The 27,536-nt window shown below is 39.0% G+C and overlaps 1 protein-coding gene across 6 annotated transcripts in view; it reads left to right on the top strand.

The window, feature by feature from the left end:
• Window positions 1-27,536, top strand: part of inpp4b (inositol polyphosphate-4-phosphatase type II B) — a 259,571-nt gene that overhangs the window by 188,554 nt on the left and 43,481 nt on the right. For all 6 annotated transcript variants that reach the window (XM_038271096.1, XM_038271098.1, XM_038271099.1 and 3 more), the window contains 3 exons: window positions 4,245-4,375; window positions 13,815-13,916; window positions 22,066-22,174. In XM_038271096.1, coding sequence (XP_038127024.1) covers window positions 4,245-4,375; window positions 13,815-13,916; window positions 22,066-22,174 — 342 coding nt within the window. The remainder of the gene's footprint in view (window positions 1-4,244; window positions 4,376-13,814; window positions 13,917-22,065; window positions 22,175-27,536) is intronic.

Raw genomic sequence — 27,536 nt, forward strand, 5'->3', positions numbered from 1 at the left:
ATAAGGCACTCATAACCACCTGCAGAGCACGTTGGCTTTCACGCAGCATGGGCCGCTCTCATCTTAAAGCATATTTATACTTCAATGGCCTTTGTCATTGTTTTTTTAAGCTGTTGATGTTTAAAACTACTATAGTATTCATTTGCATTATAATCTCATCTTTTTATGTTACATCAATTATTGATCTTGGATGTTATATTTATGGCTGACATCCATCCAGCTATCCTCTCCTGCTTCCTTCAGGGTCATGGTGGGGCAGATCCCTATCTCCGGCAGTCTAAGGGCCAAAGGCAGGGTTCACCAAAGACAGGTCGCCAGTCTGTTGCTGGGTATAATTACAAAATTCTGGTCTTCTTTTTCTTTTATCTCTATCTACATAACTACAAAGGGGAGTGTTGGCCTAGTGGGTTAGAGCAGTGCGTTTGCACCTCCACTCTGTGTCTCTGAGCAAGATCCAGCTATCTTCCTCTGATCACTCCCCAGGCGCCACACAATGGCAGCCCTAAGCTCCCCAAAGGGATAGGTCAAAATTTAGAGAACGAATTTCCCCATTGTGGGAAAATAAAGGGATTAATATGTCTCATATATAAATATATATCAATATAAATGCACTCTGCCTCACCAAGTTGCACAAGGCTGCTGCCATACATTCAGCTGAATATGTAATCAGTCTTCTCAGCAGAGCTCATGCAAATAGTTATTGGTGCAGACCCATTTTTTTAAAGAACAGATGAATGATTTTCAGTGTTTGGGGCTTTGGAAGGATATTCCATAAACTCAATTTGATTGAGCTGCTTGGACACCTTGGTCAGTTTAAAGAGGATGATGATTTTTCATTATCATCACCAATCAGGCATCAATAGACCTCCACAACTCTCCTCCCTGGCTGAGAATTATGATCCCCCTATAAATGCAACACACCCTCCGATCCCCCTTTCTTATAAAGGGTTAATACCAACCCGATCTCTCATCCAGGGGAACTGTACCAGACCTCCATGTGGCATTGAAGAGGCATATCAGCCATGACAGCTTGACAACATCCAGAGTTCTAAGCTACTCAGGGCAAATCTCATCAACCCCCAAAACCTTGCCACTGTGCAGTCTTTTGAACAGCCTTGAGCACCCTGTCTTTCTTTCATTACCAAAGGCCTGTCAGTTACACTGAGGAGATCCTTAAAAAAAAATTCCTTAGAGTAGCTCTCCACCCTAACTGAAAACACTCTTAGAAAACCAATTTTCCCCCTCAGGAGGCACTGGACGATTTGCCAGAATCCCTTTGAGACACTGTCTTTCTCTATGGCATCTCCAAATTCCTCCCAGGCCCAAGTTTTTGCCTCAGCATCTGCCAGAGCAGCGACATGATTGTCTTCATCATAACTTCTTGATGCTTCTGGAGTCCAACAAGACTCCATGTCTCCAGCCTCCCCCGGAATTTGGGAGAAGCACTCCCGGAGGTGGGAGTTGAACACGTCCCTGGCCAATTGCTCAATGAGACATTTGCAGCACGCTGTCACTACTTGCTTGGGCCTGCCAAGTATTTTCCTTTCTCCTCTTCCAGTGTATCCACCTCACCACCAGGTGGTAATCAGTGGACCGCTCCACTCCTCTCTTCACCCGAGTGTACAAGACATGCGGCTGTAGGTCAGAAGATTTGTTTACAAAAGTTGATTATCAACCTTCAGTCTGAGGTGTCCTGGGGCCAGTTTCGTCGATGGACATCTTTATACTTTAACATGGTCTTCATTATGATTATTATTATCAGTGACTTGCAGAAAATTCCAATAATTAAACATCGTTTAGGTTCAGAGTTGGAGGTCCATTTCTCCCAGTGATGCCCCTCCAAGTGTCACTGTGATTTCTGACATGGGCGTTGAAGTCTCCTAGCAGAATGATGGAATCCCTGGGAGGGGAGTTATCCAATAAGAAGGCCTGGTACTCTGTAAGGCCATTGGACCTATAGGCTGAAACAACAGTTAAAGACCTCACCGGAAGGCAAAGAGATGTGGCACTTTAATCCACTGGGGGAAACTCCAATAAGAGACGGCTGAGGTGGGGGGAACACAATCAGACCTACCCCTGCCTTCAGTCTCTCCGGGTAACTCCAGAGTAGAAGAGAGTCCAACTTTCTGGAGGATTTGGGTTCCAGAGCCCAGGGGATGTGAGTAAGAGAGCCCAACTATTTCTAGCCAGTATGGCTCCACCTCCTGCACAAGCTCAGGCTCCCTCCCCTAGTGAGGTGACATGTTGAAATAAAGACATTAATTATTTTAACAAAAGTTATTTTTCATATTTTGAAATACAGTATATTGTATGTTTTACATTATATATAGCTATAGATTCTGTATTCCGTATATATATCTAATTTGTCTGCACAATCAACACCAAGTCAAATTCCTTGTAAGTGCAAACCTACTTGGCAATGAACTTGATTCTGATTCTGATATTGGTGCAGTAGGGTAGCTTTTCTTCTGTGCTGACACCTTTCATCCAGCTCCATAGTCTGTGCTTATGTTTATCTTTTGGGTCTAAAATAACTTAACAAGGTAATTAGGGCTTATTTGTTTTGTTTCAAGTTTCCTGTTTCACTGAAATCAGAGATTTACTGACCTTTTTATGTTGCGCCAAAACAACAGCATTTGGAGTTAGTTTAGCATGTAGCACTTCCCAAAATTAATTTTTTTTTCTTTCATTGTTGTTTTTCTTTTTTATTTGTCCTTTTGTTTTTTTCTTGTTGATAAAAAGATTTACTTATTTTTTGCTCGTTGGAATCAAGATTTTAGCTGCCTTTACAGCTTCCAGTATTATTATGGTCTAGTGAAGCTGCAGGACGATGAGGGGCGGAGCTTCTGTTGTTGATGTTCTGCTACTGATAACAGTGCAACAGATTGGGCAAACATGTAACGATTTATACTTAAATGAGTGTCTTTAAATAATTTGATGGGGGTTTTTTTTATCGATTATATCTAGCTAGCTAATTTAACAGTCTTAGTTCCCATAATGAATGATTTAAGCTTTTGAGCAGGAAGTATTTATCTGAAACAGGGGTTATAAGTGGATAAACGACAGGAGCTCAGGTGGGCAGCTCATAAAGCCCATGAAGGGAAGCAGATCAAGATTATTTATTGAGGGATGCAAACAGGATTTCTTCCAGTTAATCCCTTTAAACCATGATTTTGTCAACAGGCTGAATAGGGTTGTTTTTTTTATGAGACAATCTCTTACTTTCCCCTTCAGGCATTACTGTTATCTCACCTTAACTTGCAAAGAAAGTCTTCAAAGAAATCTAAATTGTTAAAGAAAGAAAGGCAGAGATAATCTACAGAGGCAATCTGAATTTCTGCAGGAGTTGAATCACAACAACAAAGGTTGTACTCCTTCAGAGAACCTGATTTGAGCAGGAGAATGGATTAATAATCCGTAACACATGAGGAATAGAATAGAATAGAATAGAATAGAATGGAATAGAATAGAATAGAATATTTGCCTAACAGTGGGGGAATTTACGGAAAGCTAACAAAGCTAACAGGCAATAAAACCTTTAGTTGTGCACAAAATGGTTTTAAGTTATAGAAAAATTTGTATATAAATACTGATGTTGTTGCAGTTGATGGTTTAATTGCTCTCCTGGATAGCAAAGTAACATCTTGTTACGCCTCTGTAATTTACTGCTGGAGTGCTGAATGATATCTGTCCATCTCATTCTCTTTTCAAATGCAAATGAAAGGCTGTCCTTTCTGCTGGAAATCAGCCCCTGCACCCATAAACATGGGTGAAAATAAGTACACCACCCGCGCATAGTGGCAATTATTCTCTGCAGCAGGAGCAGAGGTGATTCTGGCACAGCTCTAATGAAAGACAAACAAGCTGCAGTAAACAGTTAACATGTTTGTTTTGTACAGTTTATAATGGGAGAAGAATTAAGTAGGATGAAAGGCAGTTTGACAGGGTGGAGTGGATAAGTGTGAACCACAAGCTGAGATGTATATGTCCGCAGAGCTGGCTCTGAAGCACCATTGGTGCCGGACTGTCATCTCCCTCCAGCAGCTGCTTGGATCTTTGTTTTTTTTTGTGAAATCTAAATCCGTCCTTCAACCCAAGTTCAAATAATTATCGCCTGGTTTCAGAAACATTTCTGTACTGTGGTTGGTTAATCTGACATTAGGTCAGCATGCCAGCGTGTGTTGAGTTTAAGTAGGATTCCATGTTTATATGCAATGAAGACCTGATGGTTTTTTCATTTATAGGTTGCAGAATCTCGAAGAGTTGGGGGAGCTGTCTCCTCACTGGGACAACCTAAGGAAGGAGGTTGTGACGCGTTATGGAGGAATCATCAACTCTTACCAGGAGACTCTGGCTGAACTAGAGAAGATGTCTGGTATGAAAATATCTCTTCTTCTAAATCTTTCCTTCCCTCTTATTCAGGAGTGGTCACTATTACATATACTGGATGTCAAGATACAACGACATCAGATCGTGTACCTTTACAGACTGATCTTCATAAGCTTTAAATCAGAGGACACTGCAAACATATTTATACGTGAAACATTCCCACTTGTTGTTATGTTGCTCCTGCTATTCTTCAGGTTTTCTTAATAGTATTTTATGTCATAGAGCGACACAGATCAGTGCATGAGAGTGCATTGGGAGCGAAATTATAGGACATGGTTTTAAAGTATCAACACATCCTGATACTTGTCATTTTTCACTGGTTGTTGAAAGCAGCAGTCTCAGCACAGAATCACAGACTTCAGTTTCCACACAAACCTCCCCCAGCTTTGCTTGGGAGGCCTTAGGAGCTCTCTGGTAGATCTAGACCTTTTCTCCACCATTTCAGAACCATCAGGCCTTTATTCTGCCACTGCTCTGGCTGCCTGGTTAATGCTGCTGTCCTACTGGTAGCTAAACATCCCAGTCTAAAACATTTTCCACCCCTGCATCCTTATTTTCCTATGCCTTCAAAATAAAATCCTAATCACAGTGTTTTCTGCTACAGGTCTACTGTGTCCTCTAAATGCCTTTTAAGAAACTTCTAATTCATCATTCTTTCTTCCTAGGTCCATTGAATGTTATCTAACAAATCTCTGAGAACTCTTGAGATGGATTAAAATCCAAAAAAGTGGACTCATTAATTGTCCAAGAAGATTCAAATTAAGTCAAGGCTCAAAGTAGATAGCTGCAATAAATTATATTTCAGGTCAAAAGGAGCTTACTGCAAAAACATATATTGTTTTGCATTGCTTCACAATTATGCTCCAGTTTGTTTGGTTCATCAAATAAAACTCCCAGGACATACATTAAACTTTTATTTTGTAACATAACAAACTATGGAAATCTTCAGAAGATGAATAACTATGAAAGACGCTGCATTCTTCAGAAAACAATAGGAGTGGTTTCTTTGTGATAATCACACTCTGTTGTGGAGAAAATAGGCTCTTGCTGTGAAGAGTTGCTGGAAAACTAAAGGAGAACCGTATGAAGCAGCAGTAATAAGGTCCAACCGACACCCTACTGATCCTGTAAATCTGATGTGAAGCCATAAAGGCTCAGATTAGCCTCAAGCATGTTCTGTTAGGACCAAAAAACATTGAGAAGAAAAGATGCTGAAAGCACAATAATAGGTTTAAATAATTTGCCTTTATGGAAAACTAAATCAGAGGTTGTTCTTATAGACTTAAAAGGAGCATGTCACTGTGAGCGATCAAAATCTCTATGCCATTGTGGGATTTTTTTTCCTTTCACCCTGAGCAGGAGACACAATTTAAACATCCAGGCTTCACCTACACCTCACTGGGCTTCCACATTAAGTCCACTGTTACCCCTAGTTTAGACCTTATTAATAGTTTATAGATGCGTTTAGACTTATTCCTTATAGCTAATTCATATATCAGCTATAAAGACTTGAGAAGCACAATTAAACTCTTTATTTTCTATGAAAAAAAGTAAAAGAAATTAAACTTATAAGCTCAATATCTTCATGTATTAATCTGAAGATCTATACACCCATTACACAACAGTTTATTTATAAAGCACCAATTCACAGCACGTCACCTCAAGGCACTTTACACAGACGGTACTGTCAGATTGGTTTATTAGGAAGGGGGTGTACTCTCCCACTATTGCAAGAACAAGTTAGAAGTAAAAAAATATAATTTCAATTACCTTTATTAATATTATTACTAGTATTATTAGGATTAGATCCAAACCTTTGCCTCTGAGCCTGAAGTCTCCATGAACGCAGCAGCTAACAAATGCTAAGTTCTTATTTAAACAAAGTGACCTGCTACATTTCTGCATGTTTTATCATCTGCATCTTGGATGTGCACATTTTTGCTTGCAGAAGGAATGTATTGCTCCTGATTTTGGATGTTTGTATTTTCACCTTTTATCCTTATAGACACAAAATTTACAAAAAGTGGCATGAAAAGGAACACATTTCCTTAGAGCGGACACAGCTTGGTGTTTAACAAAACAGTCTTTAATGTTTTGACTTTCACACCAATGGAAAATGTTTTTGTAGGCATGACAACAAGCTGAACTTTATGTGTGTGAGATCACCTGAGTGTTCAGCAGAGATAAAAACTACATTCAAACACCAAGAACTTTGTCCAATTTTTATTTATTTATTTTTTTGCCATTTTATTCAGTGAATTGACAGTTTAACGTGCAAATAAACTCTGCCACATCAGCTACAGCATACCAAACAGTCTGTGAATATCATCAGAGGAGCACTGAGGTGCTTTACTTGGATTAGACCAGAGGTTTCTCTCAATGACTGGTTTGCTGCTGGGATAAATGTACAGATCACATCAGCTGCTCCACAAAACACATCTAATTTGTGTTACTACGAATCAGAATGCACATACCGACCAATCAGCCGAACCTTCACACTCCACATGTTTCAACAGGCTGTGGACTTTGTTTGGACTTTATTACAGCTGACAAATTTTTCATCCCCATCCATTTATGGAATATTTTCTCTTTATCTTACCAATATAACATGATGATGACCGAGCCTCTGCTGCAGCCTGATAGCTGAGGAGGTGTAGGGTTGGTCGTAATGGCTCCTGACAGGGTCTATCTTGTCTGCTGAAACAAGGGCTGGTTTTCACACCCTGACCAGTTTGAGAGCCAGCTGCAGTAGTTTCATTACTTTACTTCAGCTTTTAAAGTCCAGAACCAAACGGTGTAATATTTCCTTTTTTTCTCCTTTTTTGTTCATTTGTTTGTCTTGTTGTTGTCACAGCTGAGCCTCATCTCTTTCTCACATGCCTTAGTTCAAAAACCAACCTGGGTTCATAGATCTCTAAACCTACTGAGTATTACCCTGTTTTAGAGCTGTGAGATCTACCTGGTTTGGCAAAAAGAACTCGCTGACCATGCTAGCAACCGCCTTCATAGGGTTGCAACAAATGGGTCGGATGATTTGAAGCCAGAAAACATTTGTTTCCGCTTTTTTATGGAAGCTCCTGTTCTTACACAACCATTCCAGCAATTTAAGTTATTAGCTTTTAGTGATTAAAAAGTCCCAAGGGTGTTATTTTAATAAGTTTGGCAGGAGGTAGCCTGTCAAGACTTCCAATATAAAGTTTATAATTTCACACACAACTGTTTCACACCACCAAAGAACTTATCAAAGGAGGTGACTCTAAAGCTCAATGTCCACGCTATCCACTAATTTTCGAACATGCTTTATTTGATTTCAAATATAAATTGGTTTCAAATTATTTAAAATTTGAAATCAAATACAAATTTTAATTAACCATCCAAACCCTATTTAAGCGACTAATTATCAGAGGCTTTGATGATTATTCCTAATTAGGCAATATTAGATTATACTAACATTCTTATCATTTTGATATGAAACAAGATATGGTCTCACTCTTTTTATGAGCTTGAAACTGGATTACAATTGCTTCACTCTCAAATAGCTTTGTATGACCTGTGGTAACTTGACAGACATACCCGGACTGGCCATAGGGAGAACCGGGAGTATTCTCGAATCCACGGCCTGGGATTGGCCTGCTGGCCTGCATCTCTCTCTTTTTGTTTTAAGTCTGCCGGTGCAGCGGTGGCACGCCTGTCACTGAGACGGACTGACCAGGCCTTTGGCCAGTAGCATTTGAGCAGGAACACAGACAGCAGAGTGTGAAGGACGTGTGTCTGGTGCCGGCTGCTTCAGTGTGTGTAGCTAGCGAGTGGTGCAAGTGAGGATAAGAAGCAATGGACTCTGTCTTAAAACATAGAAAAAGGAAGAGGGAAGGCAGCAGAGGGAGAGAAACAAAAATTTCACAAATTCAAAGAAACAAATTCACAACACATGTCATCTCAAGGCACTTTCCAGTTCAACCAGATCATACAGTCAAATTGATACAAAGTTTTCTATCTAAGGAAAACCAGTTGATTGCATCGACTTATTGACTCAAATACAATCCCTCACACTAAGCATGCTCGTAGCGACAGTGGAGAGGAAAAACTCCCTTTTAACAGGCAGAAACCTACAGCAGAACCAGGCTCAGTGTGAGCGGCCATCTGCCGAGGCCGACTGGGGTTCAAGGAGACAGAAGCCAAAGGATGCAGCCAAATGCAGAACAGTAACAGATTTATTACAGCAGTAAAGTTCTTGTATTCCAACCTTAGAAATTACAGTAAGTCCTTCTACATCAGTGTTTCCCGACCTGTTTTGACTTGTGTTTCCCTTTGGGCAATTTTTCGTACCATGAATCCCCCTCTCAGTCAAAAGTACAGATTATTATCCAAAAGTGGAACGTACAATAACTGAGATAAAGACTATTTTACTTAATCTTTTATTTTGAACATTTAATTTAATAAATATATGCTTTCCTTCTCAAATAAAAACACAACATAAATATGTTGTCTGGAAGTTAGTAAGGAATTGAAATAAATACAAAATAAAATTATATTATAAACTTGTGTTTATAAAATTGAGCTTCCCTATATTCACATTTAAACTTGATTAAAAATTAGTCAGACTGACTTCATTCGTTTTGCTTTGTTTTCATCAAGACACTTGAGCTGCTTTGATGAGCTCTGATAGCTCAGTGTGAAAAACAGCTGATCCCAGGCTGTTCTCTACATCCAGTCTGTTCCTATACTTGGTTTGATGTGTGTCAAAGCTGAATGTCAAAGGTGAATTCAAATATATAATAAAAACTTACTTTTTGGTTGATAAAAGCTTGTTTGATTATTCAGTTGGGTCCTCACAAAGCAAAACAGATCTTAGGAAATCCGTCATGTCAGTCAGTCATGTAACCAGGCCACCCTGACCTGGTTACATGACCCATTTTCACACCACTCGCCACACATGACAGTTCTCTCACATATTTTTCCATTCAGTATTCATTTAATTCTCATAGTACCTTGCTATATTTTTAGTAACTCTGATTAACTGCCTAATATAACCGATCCCAGACTAATCTATGAGTCATTTTTGCTTAATCTAACCAACCACAGAGAGCACCATGCAATATAAACCAGTCAGAAGCAATGTAAGGCAGGTCTTGGTATCACAAAATTTTAAATCCAGTAGACCTTCTACAGCTTGCTGGTAGGTAACAATCATCAATCAATAATTTTCCCTTATTCTAACAGTTCACTGATGGGGCAAAGTTTGATTCCCTGCCCAGGGTCTTTCTGCATAGAGTTTGCATGTTCTCCCTGTGCATGCGTGCATTCTCTCTGGGTACTCAATCTTCCTCCCACAGCCCAGAAACATGATTTTTAGTTTGATTGGCATTTCTAAATTGTCTTTGTATGTCTCTGTGTTGCCCTGCGACACACTGGGTAACGCTGTCAAGGATGTACCCCGCCTCTCGCCATAGGCAGGCTGAGATATGCCCAACCACGACCCTGATGGAATAAGCGGGAGAAGACGTGTGGTGTTTACAAATGGGCTGTCTAAATAACTTCAAAATGACATTTGAACTTTTTCTAAAAGGAGAAAAAACTAAACAAAAAACTCTGTATTTAGTTTATTTTTCTGTTTTTAGAAGCAAAATTGTTGTTGTCAAACCAAAACTTTGATTACATCAAGGTCTGATCTGGAATTTCAAAATTAAAGCCCCAAAAATCTATAGAATTTGCGATTTTTATATATATTTTTCCATGACTATTGCTAAGTAATCCCCTTTTTTCAGTTACTAATTTCACTTCATGGTCATAGTATTGAACACCTAGATACTTCTCACCAGAGTTAACCCAAGTCTGATGTTAAATTTCAAAATTAAAGCTTCCCAGAAATCTCTAAAATTGTTCGCTTTTATCTAAGTTGCTGTCAACATTGCTAAGAAACTCCAATATTTCCAGTTACTTATTTGAATTCAGCGTGACAGTAGGACACCCCCACATACTTTTCAGCAAAGGTCATCAAGGTCTGTTGTGGAATTTTAAAATTAAATCCTCTCAAAATCTGTAAAGCTGGTCACTTTTATCTAAGTTTCCATGCATATTGCTACAAAATTACTCGTTTCCAGTTACTGATTTTTAAGGGTGACACTAGATCCTTTTCATTAAATACCAAGTGATGTGATGTAGAATTTAAGAACTATAATATTTAGTCATTTTGGTGATGTGATGAGGAATGAGGGACTAATGACATCACTGAAAGATACATCTGAGGCTTTACCAACAAACAACTAGCTAACTTAACTCAGTCAGTTATTATCATTTCTATTAGGCTTTCCTAGTAAATTACTTCATTTAGTAATACAAACTAGGAGCTTAATTTTATTCACATTTTATTAAAAATTCCCATAATTGCTGATAAATGGATGTGAAATGTAAAAAGCTCCCACAGGACAGAGCCTCTTCCACCTTTTTAATTAATCTAATTGGTTTTTCAGGCATGGCTCCAAGCTCAGAGGTTTGCTGTTCTTAAATAGGATTATTCCTGCATTAATATTAAATTGATGAGCTCTTATCCACATGTAACTGAAGGTCAGAGTCGTGTGCTGAGTGGAAGCTACGTTCTCTTGGCCATTTGAGTCACTCTGCTGTTTTAGTCCTAAAATGAAAACGGGGGTTTAAAACCAGAGAGAAGCCATCTTAGAAGTAGATTTTTACCTTCTGCAAACCTGTCAGAAATAGTTCCCACCATACAGATTTATTTTCTTTAACATCTACATCTTTTTCAGGTCTGCATACAAATTTTGATGTCAGATCGAATGAAATAAAACGTGTTTAAAATTAACCATCCTGATCCAACCAGCTTCAAGCAGAAGGTAAATATTTCCCAAACCTGGAACTGTTGCTGTTCCCTTTGGTGCAACAGTTTCTACCACCTGGCACTGAGTGCGTCACATCTTAAAGTGTTTCCATGTAGACTGACGTGTCTCCAGACCCACAGCTTCACAGACAGCCATTAAGGGCCACTAAACCACAATTTCATTTATCTTTGGTTTCTTTAATAATTGACACACAAAGCAAGTAAAGAATGGATGCTGAAATTCCTACGACTGTTCTGTTTCCAAATTACACTGTTGAGGAGCTTCAGCAGCAGCTGAAGAAGGAATCCTTTCAAGCTTGCATGACTTGTGAGTCCCCGAGGCAGCAAGCAGGTATGTTGAGGCCAACCATACCACTGCCTGGGCGGTTGCAGAGGGAAAAACTGGGACAGGAGTTTTTAGAGGCCATAGTGAACGACTTTTGGTTGGTTCTCAAAGTAAAGAGTTGGACGGTGGAAGGAATACTTGGAGGATCTCCATAATCTGGCTGACATGCCTTCCATGGGGAAAGAAGAGACGAGATGCGTGGGGCCAAATTTGGTTATCACTCAGGCTGAAGTCACCAAGGTGGTCAAAAAACTCCACGGCTGCAAGGCTTTAGGGGTGAAAGAGATCCACCCTGAGTACCTTAGAGGTCTGGAAGGGTTGGGCTGTCGGGCTGTCACGCCTTTCTCAACATCGCATGAAGCTTTGGGAAAGGGCCCTCGAATGGCTGACTGAGGTTGTGGTTCCCCTGCATAAGAAAGGTGACCGCAGGGTGTGTTCCCACTATATCAGAATCAGAAATACTTTAATAATCCCAGAGGGAAATTACTTTTGTTACACGCTCCAGTTACAGTTATATATATATATATACACACACACACATCAAACTACACAATATAATAAAGATGAAAATAAGAATAAAAAGAAATAAAATATATACACATATAGCGCTTCTGTATATATATATGTATGTATATCTATGCATATGTAAAAACTAAATCCAAATTCATATAGGGGATGTTTCCATAACCAGAATATGTGTAATATGAGTATTAAACTGAACTGTTCAGCATTTCAAATAAATAATGCTACAGTGACGTTAAAAGTAATTCATATTTTTATAGTGCTTTGAACGGTTGAGGCTTTGGTAATTATCACTGAATGAGTTCTTAATTGCATATACTTCCATAACTATAAAGAAATGACACATAGCCTTTTCATGAAAACATCTTTTTCTTTCAATAAACTCAGTTTGTTCCAACATCAGCAGAATGAGCAGCGCTGTGATGCTGACCTGCATCTATTCTGTTCAAAAAGACGATAAAGGTCGTTGTTTAATCTCCACTAACATGCAAACTCAAGAAAAAGTCATTATTGTACTGCAGACAGCTTCTACACACTGTGCTCATCACAAATTTACTGCTTTATTAAAAGCCGTATATCACCCAGAAAATTGCTCTGACAGGATTGGCTTATTGAGCAGAAATCTCATTAAATCACCTTTTCTCTGTGGTTTGGGTGAGTTTGGAGAAACAATTTTGGTGCTGTTCCTCCTCCCAGGCTGTAATTACTCCACCTTGTTGGATCACGATGTCATGATGGGTTCACTGAAAGCGACCCAAGAATGCAGAACACCACTGACGGACACAAGGATGAAAGTTTAACAGTTTATTTATGCACAAGCACACAGGATATAATGGTTCAGGTTCAGGGCCTGGATTCTGATTCACCGGAGTCTGCGTGAGAGACAGTTCAGTTAGCGTTGTCGACAGAGGTTTGATTCTCTGAAGTTTACTGATTGTACCTTGAGGGTTCTTGAGGTTAGCTTTGGGAGAGTCACTGTTGGTTCTGGAGAAGAGTTCATCAGCAGAGTCCGTTAGCTGCTTCAGCGTCTCACGTCTAATTAGAACAGACCTTGGCTTTGGGTTTCCCAGCTCTAGTCCTGAGCTGCTTGGAGGTTCTCTGTGAATCTTCAGGTTTGGCTCTGAGGGTCGGCTCGGCAGGTTAGCTCTTCCAGAGCTTTCACAGAGGAGGCACAGGTTTCCTGGAAAACAGACACAGGGGTTAGAATCCAAGCTGGATTCAAAAGTCATCGAATTACTCTGAGGATCTAGGCTTAAGCGCTGACCAACTGGAACAACACTGCGGCGTTGAGGCAAGGTCTGAAGACAGCTTAATTAGTGGATCCTCTGATGATCTTGACGAGCTGCAGCTGTGCAGGAGGCTCCCTCAGAGGATCCACGGCGGACTCTGCTGGAGAAAGGTGGAATTTCTCCAGCACCCAACACAAGATGCTCATTGTAATATAAAAATGTTTGGTTGTTATTTTATAGATTAGGACGGGACGGTTTATTTACTTCCCAGACATGTAAGCATATCTCTCTGAGATTAATTTCCTGTGGTTATCTTCTGAACTTTTAAACCAAAAATATTTCTACTGTTTCCATTACACACTTTGGTGCTTTTAAGAAGAAATAAATCTGTATTATTATTATTATAAGATTTTCATTTGCCATCCGTCTATCTGAATATGGTAATGCTGCTGTTTACCAGCATTAATTTTAGACGCTGTCTTTTGTCTTTGTTCAGGGTCGTTCAAGCCGAGCTGCTGCAAAGCCCAGAAGTCTCTGGAGTTCATTCCAATAAACCTGCACACTCAGAGGATGAGGGTCACCTGCCCCCAAAAAACAGGTACCGTTTGATTAAGATGACTGCTGCTGACTTAAGAATGTGACAGACGGATGCTTCAGTGACAGGATTGGTCGCCTTTTCCACTCCTTTATGTCTGATGGAAAAGCAGCTGTCATCGTCACATTTTATTGTCTCTGTTGTGGATTTACCTCACAGGAATGTTTCCAGGTCATCACTCGGGTTAAAAGGTGAGAATTAGCTTGGCTAGAAAACAGATGAAATACTAATGAAGCCCTTTGCGTTTTTGCAGAGTGGAATAATAGGAGAGTGCGTCCGGCTGCTGTTGGCCTGGAACTGTCTCTGTGCATTAACTGCTTCCCTTCCAGCGGGGAGCGGCTATAAACACGGATGATTGATGGAAAGACGGGCAAACAAACACAGGTTTAAACTGTCACTCTTCCATCAAGTACCTGAGGGATGAAGGATGAGTTAAGCCTCATCAAATCATCATGTAGGTCTTGGTTTCTCTGCCAAGGCAGAATATAACTAAAACCACATCAAAACCGACCTTGAAGGCGTTTGTTCACTGATCGATGGACACGTGGATAATTAGCCTCTTTGGGCCCAATTTTCTTCATATCTGGCTTTCGGTGGAGGTGCTCCGCTGATGTGTGAAGCGAATTCTATCCACTCCATCCACCGCTTCTCTGGCTCACCTAAGATTCTTAAGAAAAGGGGGAATGTGATCATTTATTTCATATCTCTTGTCAAACAATGAAGGACTATCATTTCCCTAACTGTAAGACATGTTTCTCTTTTTACTTTTAATTTGTTTGGAAAACTATTTAAAAAAAGCCTTATTTTTGGTGTAGATAGGTTAAAATAAGTAGACCATCATAATATATTTAGCTCTAAATTTTAACAGATGAAACTGATTTTGTCTTAAAGGTATTGTGAAGGATTTTCTTGAGACCCACCCTCTCCACATTAAAAAAAAACAATGTGCATGCGGGAGCATGTATGAGCCAATTTCTCATCGTGCACGCTTTGATTAAAAGTTGCTGTTCTCAAAGCTCACAAAAGCTTACTGTGTCCAAACGTCCGCCCTGACCCACAAATCCCTCAATAACTATATAGACCGGGGACTTTATAGTGAACTCAGTCAACTTACCGACAGATGATCACTTTCCCGTCGGTCCGTTGAGCAGTGCATGCATTATCTTTGATATTATATATATATATATATATATATATATATATATATATATATATATATATATATATATATATATATATATATATATATATATATATATATATATATATATATATATATATATATATATATATATTTCTTTTTTTTTTAAACAGTGTCCTGTCTGGCTATGTTGCAAGAAGATTTTTTAATAATTGTCTTGCTGCCAAAAAGAGCCCAACAGATTTAAGTTTCACAAGTGGAGCAGTACGGCTATCGCCATAGTGTTCTGCTTGATTTATGCATATAAATGTCTTTATTATAATTATGCAAGGAGTTTTTCTTTGATATTAGTCCCATAATGCTTTGCAAGGAGAGCATACACTTCTTAGACACTTTTTCTCGTACGGACCTCTGCCATTTTCAAAGAACCGCGGAAAAAATGTGAGCTTCAATGACTGTCTGAAACCATAGCTCACCACAGATGTATACGCCTGAAAGTCTGCATGCGGAGAAAAATATAGCTAATGGGACGAGCGCGTAAGACAGCCTTACGTAAACATATTACCAGAATGATTGACAATTTGGAGGACCACTTATTTAGATGATCCACCAAAAAAATAAAATCCTCTATATCTTTAAGTTGGTTTAAATTGAGTCTTTTTAAATGTAAAATTGAATCTGAAAAAAGCACACCTGATTCCTCGCTGATATAATTTAATTTGAAAAGCAGAAAAATGGGAAAGCTGAGGAAAAATAAATGCTCTCTCCTGTTTTCCTTAGACAGTGTCATTCCAGTTCTTGTTTTTAAATCGACAGGTGCAGTTTTGCCTCTTTTGAAGGAAACATCCCAGTTTTGACTCAAAGCTGCTCTTGGAGGAAAAAAGAAAATAAGCCATCTCTGATTTACTGATGAAGAAATGCAATTATTTTAACATTTTTTACTTAGTGAGAGCAAACCTAGGAGCTGATTGCTGCTGAGCCAGGGATGGACTCTCATCACAGGGTTTTCTGTTTCTCCGAACTGCAGAAAGCGCTTCAGGATCAAGTGCACATTTAGGATGGAATACTAAAACCAATAACAGATTTTTTATTATGAAACTGCAGACTATAAATGATTAAGGGATTATCTATTATTTAAACTGATTGTTAAGAGGTTAAAAAGCTGAAGAGCATCTTTTAAAGCAAGGATACTCTACTAATGCGTAATGTATTATCCTAACAGGAATAGGGATTGCTGTAGCATTTATTTGTTTGCATGGGGTTTGCATGTTTTCTCTGTGAATGTGTTGGTTTCTCTCTGGGTACTCCAGCTTCCTCCTACAGTCCAAAAACATGAATTGGCATCTCTAAATTGCCCTTAGTTGTTCATCTCTGTGATGGACTGGTTGCCTGACCAGCATGGACCCCACCTGTAGATAGAAACCAGCCCGCATAAGATGGACGGATATTATATTACAGATTCAGACATTTTTCTGAAAGAGAGGATGAGTCCAGCCCAGATGTTTCTGATGTTCAGGGTGGCAAATACTTTTCCACAGCATCCTGCCATGGTTCTTTATTCCAGAAGAACTGGTCTAACTGGAATCTTCTTCTGTAACATCAGTTTGGTTGTCAATCAATAATCAGAGGAGCTGATTTATTGGTAACAGCATCTACACACATGCAGAACATCAGTTCTTGTACCAGGTGATAACCTGAACAGAGATCTTTTCAAAATATTTCATGTTTTGAAGAAAGAAAAACCCTAAAGCAGCCCTATCCCCCCACCTGATTACCTTTGGTATCATATAATCCAATATTGGCTTCTAAAGAACCAGTCTGACATCATGAAGTAGGTTAATAATTCTCCTCTTTTTCATTTATATGCTGATGACTGATATTCTATTTTTTCTGTAAAGCACAGAGGATATTGTGTCCAGCCTCTCTGTGACGGTCTCATGAATACATTTCCTATACTTTAAAAAGGAGATCCTAAAAAAAATCATATAGTTAAGGCTTAATAGCTCCAGTATCTCCTCTTCAGATCTTTTGTCCCATATGCTGAAAATCTCATTATAATTCTGGGTCTGAGAAAGGAAGCTGACAGGAACAACCAACAGTGAAGTCACAGCATGTCACTGAATGTCAAATATTGGACATGTTCTGGAGACAGTAAAATATGCTGATATTACCTTATATATCACAATATTTAGTGTTTTGAAATTAGTCAGACTAAGATCCCTGATTTCAAACTGGTGAAAAGGTTATCACTTAGCTTCTAACTTTTACCAGGAAACATCAGTACCTTCATCAGATTTTAGCTTCACTGGCTTCCAGCAATTATTTGTTTATTTCATTATTCTCTGATTTGTTTCTCATCAGTTATCTTGGTCCAGCTTCTTTCTCTGAGCTGCAGCACCCAACTGTTCCATCTAGTTCCTCTAGATCTGTAAAGCTCAGATACTGTTAGAGGTTTTAAAGATGTTAAATTTAGTAAAACTTTGCTCAGCCTTTCTTCCTAGACTTCTTCTCTTACTGTCATCAAATCATACTTTTTTACCCATGGCCTTAAAGCCACCATGATATTTTGGATATTAGTTTTTTTTTTCCTGTCGCTCTTAGTTCCTGTTTGTTTTCACTATTTTGTTGATCATTTTTGTTGTTCATTTTGTTGAGCTTGTGCAGATTTTCTGTCTCTTTATTGACCCTTCCTTCTTTGACAGCTCGATGGCCCGCCTCGCTCTTGTTATTTATTGCTATTTACACGGTACGGATGGATATGATCTCAGACATAACAGAATCTGAAGCAAGTCAAGAACAGATGGGAGAGAGTGTTACCAGTTCAGAAATGGTTATAAATGAGATTTTTGGACCCCATCAAATCACTTAGAGGCATTTACCATGAATGGAGAAAATATTACACAATGGTGAACATTTCCACCAGAATTACTCTAAAACTTCCTCACTTGTTCATCTGAGGGGTTACCCAGAAAAATTCCTGAATCCCTGGAGATCTCATGTGTCTCATCTCAAATTCAGAGTTTATGGTTCAGTAACGTTAAAATGAAACGGGCACAGCTGCTAACAGTGTTGTGCATGAAGGCGTTCACCGAATACATTCATATTTTTAGTGAACGGTGAACTGAAATAATAAACGAGATCAACGTTCACTTTGAGAATAATGAGCAACACACAGTTCATGTTCACTTTCAACTAGTGTTGCACCGATACCGATACCAGTATCGGACCCATAAGTTTACTCAACTATTGTCACCCATTCCTGGTAGACAATAAAAAGTTCTACTGGATTCACTTTGTATTAGATTTTTCCTGCTTCACAAAGGTAGGCAGCAGCTTGACAAAGCCATGATGGCAATTATTTTACATTATTATGGTATCGGTATCGGCCGATACCGCACAGCCAGGTATCGGGTATCGGTATCGGGGCCAAAAAATGGCATCGGCGCAACACTACTTTCAACTAATAATGACACTTTTTATTGGATTACGTCGGTTTTTACAGCATTTATTACGGTAAACAGCATGACAGACCAGCATGTCTACTACTAGTACTTTTCTGCACAATTCAGACTAATCTACTGATATTTTTGATGCCAGTTTTGCAAAGCACCTGGCAGAATTTTATGAAATAACAAAGGAAGATGGGGACAGAAAAAAACTCACCGGAACTGAACAAACATGTCAGTACGTAAGCCACGTCCACTTCAAATTAAAAGCGACACATCCGAGCTATCTTGTGAAATATCTGCTTCTGAATGAGGAAGGTAAAAAATCATCCTTGATACAGATGTTTTCAGCAGAACCTGAATGTTTCTGTATGTTTTAGAAGTTCTGTGTAATTTGGCTAAATAAAGGCTTCACTGCACATACAGTATACCTTGGCTGCATTGAGTACTTTGCATTTGTTTCTATATACAGTATTATGATGACACATTTCTTTCGGGTGTGTCATATAATCTACATATTGGGCTGAGTCATTTTCTTTCACTTTGTCTTTTCATCAGAGAGAGAAAGGAAATCAGAATCAAATAATAACACTGCAGCCTCTGCAGAGAATTAATTTGTTTCGCTGTGAATAGATTTTCACAGCTGTAAAATATTTCTAAACACATCAGTCTAAGAGCTGAGATAAAGACATTGTTCAGCAGAATGTTTTCTTGTTCGCAGATTGCTGTGTGTGAATTATAATTACTCATTTCTATCAGTTTTCTCTGTACATTATCTTCTTGGTGTTCTCACTCCTTTAACTCCTTGTTTTTGTGTTGATTAAAAGAGAAATGGTAAAAATAAAAAAATAAAGAAAGAACAGAGGATCCATCTGTGATTGGTCTGATCGTCTCTAAACATTTTCCCTTGTGCTGCTGTAGCAGAACTGGTTTGGGTTCATAAAAAAATTAAGGTTACTCTGTCAATTACTGTGAAATAAGTAGTTAGCTGCAGACAAACACTAGCTGAGATACCCCCCCTAATTCTGATTTTATTCGGCCTTTATTTAAAAAGCAGTGTTACGGAAATCGATGTGAGGGAGGAAGGAGGACAAGCACCCAAGGAGACACCCCCCATTTCATCTTTCTGAGTAAACGGTTGAGGTCGAATGTATTGTTGGATCTGACCTCCTAACTTGAATAGTACTCATGATTGGAGTGATTCAAGGGCAGAAAACTCAAACCAGCTCCTAATTCGTTTGCCTGTCATAAGATGAACAGTTAGAACTCTACCATGAAAAGGAAAGGAAGACGCTGTGCTGAATCCAGAGAACCTTTAATCTGGCCATCATTACAGGGTAGAAACCTACAGGACTTCATTAGAGCACAAACTAATCCAAACAGTTTGCTTCAGACTCAATGAAAGCTAAAAGAAATATGACAGAAAACATGGTTGTTCAACAGTAATGTGACTTTTAAACAGTGCACTTCAAAAAATGGAAATCTAAATGGGCGACAGTGGCGTCGGGTGCAGGAGTTTGCCATGCAATCAGAGGGTTTTCGGTTCAAGCCCCGGCTCCAGCTTTCAGGGTCGTTGTTTCCTTGGGCAAGACACTTCACCTGCATTCCAGTCAGTGAGCCCCAGGGCAGCTGTGGCTACAATGAAGTTTGCTACTGTGTGGGAATGGGTGAATGACTGAATGTAGTGTAAAACGCTTTGGTCAAGTCTTCAGGCTTCAAAAAGTGCTATATAAGTACAGGCCAGTTACCATTTAAATAAGTAATTTCTTCCTAAAATAAGTACATTTGTTCTTGAATTGAGGAGGCAAGTGAGACATTTTGCCAATGAAACAAGATAATTTACATTCAAAGTAAGAAAAAAAAATATTGCTTTATCTTGTCTAAAGTGCATTTCATCTAATTATAATTAAGTAAATATACTCATTCCATTGGCAAGCTATCTTATTTATCTACTCCATTTCAAGGTAAATACACTTAATTTAAGAAATGTTGACTGTTTTTTTTAGTTTGTTTTTGCTGTGGGCTGTAGTTACCTGAAAAGCTTTCAGAGGATAAACAGAAAGATGATGCATCTCTGGTTCTGTATCAGGTCTTTGGTGTTTTTTTTTGTTTTCAAAGAAAACTATCAAAAAGTTTTTATCTGTTCATATTAACAGTTGATTAGTTGTTAGTTTATCTTCCTCAGCTTGCCAGTTTTCATATGTCAATCTAGGAAGGCCTTCTTCCCACTGGACCTTTTTTCTAGAGTTACCTTCTTCTCATTGGGGGTCCCTCGGAATGAATCTCAATATGAGAGTTTCTGGAGGAGAAACCAAACCCCGTACTATGATTTTTTTCCTTCTGGTTTAAATGCCATCTTCAGTCATTATAATTCAAACAAGACGTGCTCTGTGCCTGGCTGCCTGTGAAGTGTTTGTTTCATTTTGAGGCTGATTGGAGTGAAGCACTGTGACAATGGCTGTCCTTCTGCCCTCACATGGGACCAATCAACCTACAAAAGCACCGGGGCCATTTTAGTGAAATTTACAGTTTGAGAAAAGAGATCATTGTTTTATCGAGAAACAACTTTTCTAACGGGGCTTCAAATGTTTAATTCACACCTGATGTTGGCAGCTACTCAGCTAATTCACATTTACAAAGAAATCAACCCAAATTTGCTCATAAATGAAGTGGAACGACAAAGGAAGTATTGGATGATTGAAGAAGCAGTAGCTAAGAGCTATTGAACTCTGTTATTTAAAAGGCCCCAGGCAAAGCTGCCTCCAGTGTTTAAGAGTTTTTAATGAGGTTCATTATTTATTATTTATTATCGGCTTCAGTTTTCCACTTTACAACACATGACTTAAGGTCCTTAACTTTCCTTTTATTATATCGGGGTCATTTTGGATCTAATCTACATCTGCTGTAAAAAAAAGTCACAAGTATAGCTTTACTGGTAAAATGTTGTTTGATTCTTACTTTCCACCATAAAATGAGTATATTTAACTGTGTTCACGTCTGTGTCTGAATATCTTTAACCTGTTAAGATGTTGTTTCTTCATCACATTTCCATTGTTTAGTAGATTAGACATTAAACCAAACCCTTTTAATTCAAAGAGTCACTTTACCATCATGGCTGCAAAAGAAGAGCCACAGTAAAAAAAAAAAAAAAAAAAAATTTGATATTAAAAAGCTGGAAAAATTAAAGAAAGGTTTTCAATTATCGTGATTTAAATGAAAAATGATAATTTCCCCTCTACAAGGGGATATTATGGAAACAAGGCTTTTATTTTGTAGAATGAGCCACCATAAATATGAAGGATAAAGGATGTTTAATCTGCCTTAAATTATAAAAACTCTTAAAGCTAAAAAAAATTTTAAGTAAATTCTTTAGCCTGTACTGTTGCTCTTTCTTGCTGCCTTCATTGATAAAATCATTTCTTACCCGGCTTAGTTGGAGCCACTTAAGGGGCCAAAGAGTCCTAGGCTGCAGACCCCTATTCTGGCCCCTCTTGCAGTTCAGTTCTCTGTGTCCCATCTTATGTACAGCAAACTAAACGTTTGTTTGTTTGTTTTCCCTTTCCAGATGCTTTGTACGACATTATCACCGTGGGTGCTCCTGCTGCCCACTTCCAGGGCTTCAAGTGTGGAGGCCTCCAGCGTCTTCTAAGCAGATATGAAACAGAGAAGAAGAGGTAAAAAAAAAAAAAAAAAAGCTGACATTTCCTCTAAAAAGGTTGTGTTTAAGAAAAATAAGGGTGATTTTATTTAAAAATCATACTGATGAAAGAGACTCTTCCTAAAAACCAAATTCTAACTTCTTAATTTAAATTGACAGATAAATTAGTTTGGTTTCAGAGGTCTGAGGCAGTCACTTAACTCCAGTTCATGTTGAAATGAGACTGGAGCTCCACAGCGTTGACTTGATAGGAGGCAGCAGGCTGCAATGTCTGCTGCACCTGTTCATTTTCCAGCTTCATTAACTGGATTGTGTGTTCTCTCTCAGCAAAGGGCCACAGATCATGAGGTCTGCAGGGACCGCAAGCTCACTGCTGGACCAACGGTTGGAAGGAAATAAATCTCTGAATAAGAAAAAAATTGCATATTAATAGAAAAAAAGAAATGTTCAAACCAGCATGAATAAAAGCAATCTATTATAAGAGATTTTCTTAAAATCTTGTAAGAATTCAACTTATGGTTTTAAAACCATGTGTTAGGATGGGGGGGTCGTCACCGGGAAAGCCAATAGAGGTCACAAAAAAAACCTTCAAAAGAAGGCTGACTGAAAACATGCTTAGTTACTAAGCTTTTATTATGTAAACATTAAATTTTGAATTCATCACAGAAAACAATCATTTTTCTTCAAATACCTGCTGCTGTGCCCGACCTAATATTTGTTGGAAATAAATCTGTCCTCAGTTGGATCTGTTAAATTGTTCAATAATTCATTGATTTGACTGCGACTAAAAGGCCTTTCTGCCAGGTTATTAATTATTCATATCAGAACGGAGCTGACAGTATTTGAGCTCTGACTGAGTTGTGGCTGTAACATTTTTACTGTCTGCCTGAACAAATCATGACTGAAAAGAACTCAGAAAAGATTATGTATTCTGCTGTGTAAATAACATGCTCCCAGAAACATTTAAAGTTAGTCAAAAAAGGGGTTCAGATGTCATATGGGTGGGTTAACCAAGCCTAGGTTGTTATAAGTCAACCTAGTTTGTAAACAACTCAAACCCAGAAAAAGGTTTCTGATCTTAAATAAAACTAAAAAGATGTTAAGAGACGTTTCATGTGTTTGTGTGAAAGACTCAGAAAAACGTCTCTGAAAACTGGACCATTGAAATGTAAGTTTTTGTTTTACTGCCATCTCATTAGACTGACATGGGAAGCTTCAGTTTGATTTCCTTACCTCGCCTCTCGCTCAGTGCGTGGTAACACCATAGACTTGATTCAAGTCTTTTTTTGTCTCAGTGTTTGAAGCATTTTAAAGATTGTTCTGACTTTAGGTTTGGGCAGTAGCTCGTTATGTTCAGCCGTTTCACTCAGTTTGTTTCACATTATTCATAACAAATGACATCTGAGGCAAATTTACGAGACAGACAGGTTTAATTGCTTTGTTCCCCAAATCATTCCAAACATAACCAGATTGAAAACAATCAAATTCAAAATACCTGACCAATGAACAGCTGAGTGAGATCTTGTCTTTCCCATTTTAAAGAGCAGTAAAGAGATATATCTGATGTCATATTCTCGGAAGATTATGAAGGTATGATGAATAAATCTAAGATCAAAACTAAAATACAAACACTTCTGTTTTTACTGTTTTTTAGAGCATTTTTCTCTGTCAGTAAGTGAGGCACCAGTGATCTATTTCTTCTTCTACTTTCGGCTTCTCCTTTTGAAAGATCGCCACTCTTTTTTTTCCCTTTAACTCTATCTTCTGCATCTTCTTCTTTCACACAAGTACCTTCATGTCCCCTTTAACTTCATCCATAAATCTCCTCCCTGGTCTTCTTCTTTACCTCCTGCCTGGAGGCTCCAGTCTCAGGATCCTTCTTCCTATGCAATCGAGCATCTGTGCATCAGCTTGGCCTCTCCTCTAGAGCTCCTTTCACACATAAATGTTATTTAGTGGGACCAATATTCCAGAACAAGAATTAGCACCATAAACACATGGACCAGTGGTCCTTACAGTGACGTTAAGAAAACTACTGAAAAAAGATCCAACTTAGGTGGATTTCACAGACTGGCAGAGATCAGGGGAGGATGTGGCTGATTCTCTTCCACTCTCTGCTCCGTCAGAGAGGAGATCTGTTATTTCCAGGTCTGACCAGATTTCCAGCCATCATTAAGAACTTGTCTGCTTGTTTGATAAAGTGCTTGAGAAAATGTTGCTAGCCTCTTTGTCAGTAATGCTTTTGTTGCAGAATTTAACAACGTATACCTGGAATCAAGACTGTTGCTAGGCAACATGTCACTACAAACATTTCACATAAACTCACAAATGGCTTACCCTGTAATGTAACAGCTTTGTTCACACCAGAGTGCTCCTGATAAATTAGTGGGTCAGTTTTAAACAGTAAATCGGTTCTGGCTTTATTCACACTTAGCCCTGACCCAGTAAACTACTGGGAAGATACTGGGTCAGGTTGTAAGTGTGAAACTCCTCGGATGTACTCCTTTCCATTATTATCACACCCTAGAAGAAGCTAAACATATCCTTCATCATTTCCACCACGTCTAAACCAATCACTGCTGGTCTCATTTTCTACATCTTCATTAAACTGTATATATTTTTTTCCACCTTTTTTTTTATAGTCCTTACAGTGTCACAAGTACAGAGCAACGAAATGAACTCTCTGCATTTAACCCATCCCTTTGGGGAGCAGTGAGCTGCCAATGTTCAGTACCCGGGGAGCAGTGTGGGGTTAAGGGTCTTTTGCAGAGAGACCCAGAGTGGCAGTCTGTGGGAACTCAGAACCTCTGGATTCCAAGCTCTATGCCCTAACCACTAGGCCTCCACTCCCCCTTTAGTCACATCTAATGCTACTCCATCTGTTCCAACCTTCCCTGGCACGTTTCCTCACCCCTTCACCCCCTCAGATGTCATTGCCATAAATGCCTGCATTGAATGTCTAGTTTACCTTACTGGCTTTGTAAATGAGGTAATAGTGGAGACAGGGTGATTGGAACAGAGATGCATCTAAAAGCTGTAAAACACCATGGCCTGAATGTCCGCCCTTGCCCCTAAATCCCTCACTCACTTTACAGAGCGGGGACTATATGGTGGACTTTATAGTGAACTCACTTAACAGATGCGAACCCCTTTTCGCTCCCTGTTGCTCACGTAACTCTGCCTCCTCGCACGGTGCCTGTACCATATTTGTTATTTCTCATGTTTGTTCTTGTACATCACTCGCAAAGCAATCTGGGATATTTCTACTCCTCTGGAGACCACGGATGATCCCTACTTTTCAAGGTGCATTGTTGGAAATTTCGAGTTCACTACTTTTTCATCCACTAGACGTTTGGACACTAATTTAAAATGGCATAACCAGTATACTGTATAGTGCCCTATATAATGGTTAAGGCGGTCGTTTGGACGCAGCCCAGGCCTCCCGGACTGCAGTTGGAGACCACTGCTCTAGATTGTTGAACTTCAGTGATAAAAACTCTATATCTTCTGTATCTCTGCTTCATATAGCCTCGTAGCTCCATCTTGGTCCTTCTCATTCACTCACTTATATACTAACCATTCCTCTCCTTTTTTTAGACCAATCCTCCATCTTTCTAGACTTTCCTTCACCTCCCTGCTTCCATTACAGATCACAGTGTCATCTGCAAACACTGTAATCCTTCAATCTGTTTATCACCATAGTAAACAAGAATTAGCTAAGAGGCAATCCTTTATGAGCCGTACACTAACCACTCTCTTACATGTCCTGCAGCACTCTTACATACTTCTTTACCAGTTCAGTCTTTCTCCTACAAATTTGCAGTTATTCTCCCTGCATCAAATCATATGCTTTCTCTATATCTAGAAAAACACAATTGATGTGGTTACAAATAATCTTGGATTTCTCAATTTATATAAGAAGTTGTGACAGACAAAATTAATGCAGTAAATACAAATCTCCATCAGGGCAGTCATTAAAGATGCTGTGTACAAAATGTCTAACAATCCGTTTTGTTCACCATCAGATCATTTCTGTCAGCTAAACAGTGACGAATGCCTCATGTTTTTGTCATGCCCTTAGAGAGCAGGTTGGCCAAGAACTGTTATAGGGTCTTTATGTTGTAATATATGAAATATATATGAAGCTGTATGAAACCTCAGGACAGGAAGATGCTGTAGATTTGTGCTCTTATTGTTCAGTGGTTGCAGGCAGCAGCTGCATGTTGGCACGCAGCCCTTAGACTGATGCCTAAATAGGCAAAAGGTGATTCTTTTCCTCCCTCCATCTTTGCTCCCCATAGAGTGTAAAGTCATTACAGGCCATGCCAGAGCTAATTAGTTACAGAGTTTGCAGAAGTAGAATGAGTTAGAGAGAAAGGACCAAAAGTGAAAGTGGAGTGAAGTGTAGGCATGAAATGGAAAAGAAATGACGGGAAAATAGTTTGAGGCTTTTACAGATTGAAAAAAAAGAAGTGAGCATTTGAACTTGCTGAAGATGGTCAGTTTTGTCTGCCTGCATGACCGGTGATAAGGTTAGCATATTTCTGGGAAGCCACTGAAGTGAAATCATTCAATTTGCCTCAGAGATTAGGCTTCAGAGGTAACTCTCTGGGGAGATGTGGCTTTTTTTTCATATTTGATTTAGCTAATGACTCAGTGTAGCTCAGATTTTCCAATTTTCCACTTGGCTAACTGGCTGCAAAGCGTAGTTCATGTTTGACCTGAAATGTATGGTCAGATGGAGGGCCAAACCCTTATTTCAGGTTCTAGTCACTGCTGTTAAGTTGAGCTCATCTTTATTCCACTAAAGTGCTTGATGAGGCACACTGTGCATCAGTGTAGAGCAGTCTGGATATTTCCAGCTGAATTTCCCCAAACTGCTCTGCAAGTTGCAAAACGTGTCCAGGATCCGCCCACCCCCACACCAACCCCACATTGTTGTTACCAGGTTGGTAATAAAAGAGTTATATGTCTGTGTTCTGTGGACACTGGAAGAGCTGATCTTTCTGGAGCCATTAACAACCTGCACCAGCCCAACTTGGCATCAGAACCAGTGCGCTTTATGGCCCATCGCTTACAATGGATGTCCAATGTAGTTCTCACTCAGACAAAGAAAAAATAGCTTTGTTTTTTTCCTGTCAGTCTGTTGCTTGTTTAAAATCAAACCATGTAAACCCATTAGATTTTCTGAGCAGGTCCAATTTGTCATTAAAACAGTCTTCTGAATCATCTACCTGGTCTGAAGAAAAATTAAATATCATTAAAAATACCTTAAATCTTAGAGTCCAATGTTTGTATAGGGAAGATTTCACAAATTCTGTAAATTTCAATTCAATTCATTTCAACAGGGCCAATTATCTACAACACATTTAATCTCA

Source organism: Cyprinodon tularosa, unplaced genomic scaffold (assembly GCF_016077235.1).
Source record: "Cyprinodon tularosa strain WSP-4 unplaced genomic scaffold, ASM1607723v1 ctg79, whole genome shotgun sequence".
NCBI classification, from domain to species: domain Eukaryota; kingdom Metazoa; phylum Chordata; class Actinopteri; order Cyprinodontiformes; family Cyprinodontidae; genus Cyprinodon; species Cyprinodon tularosa.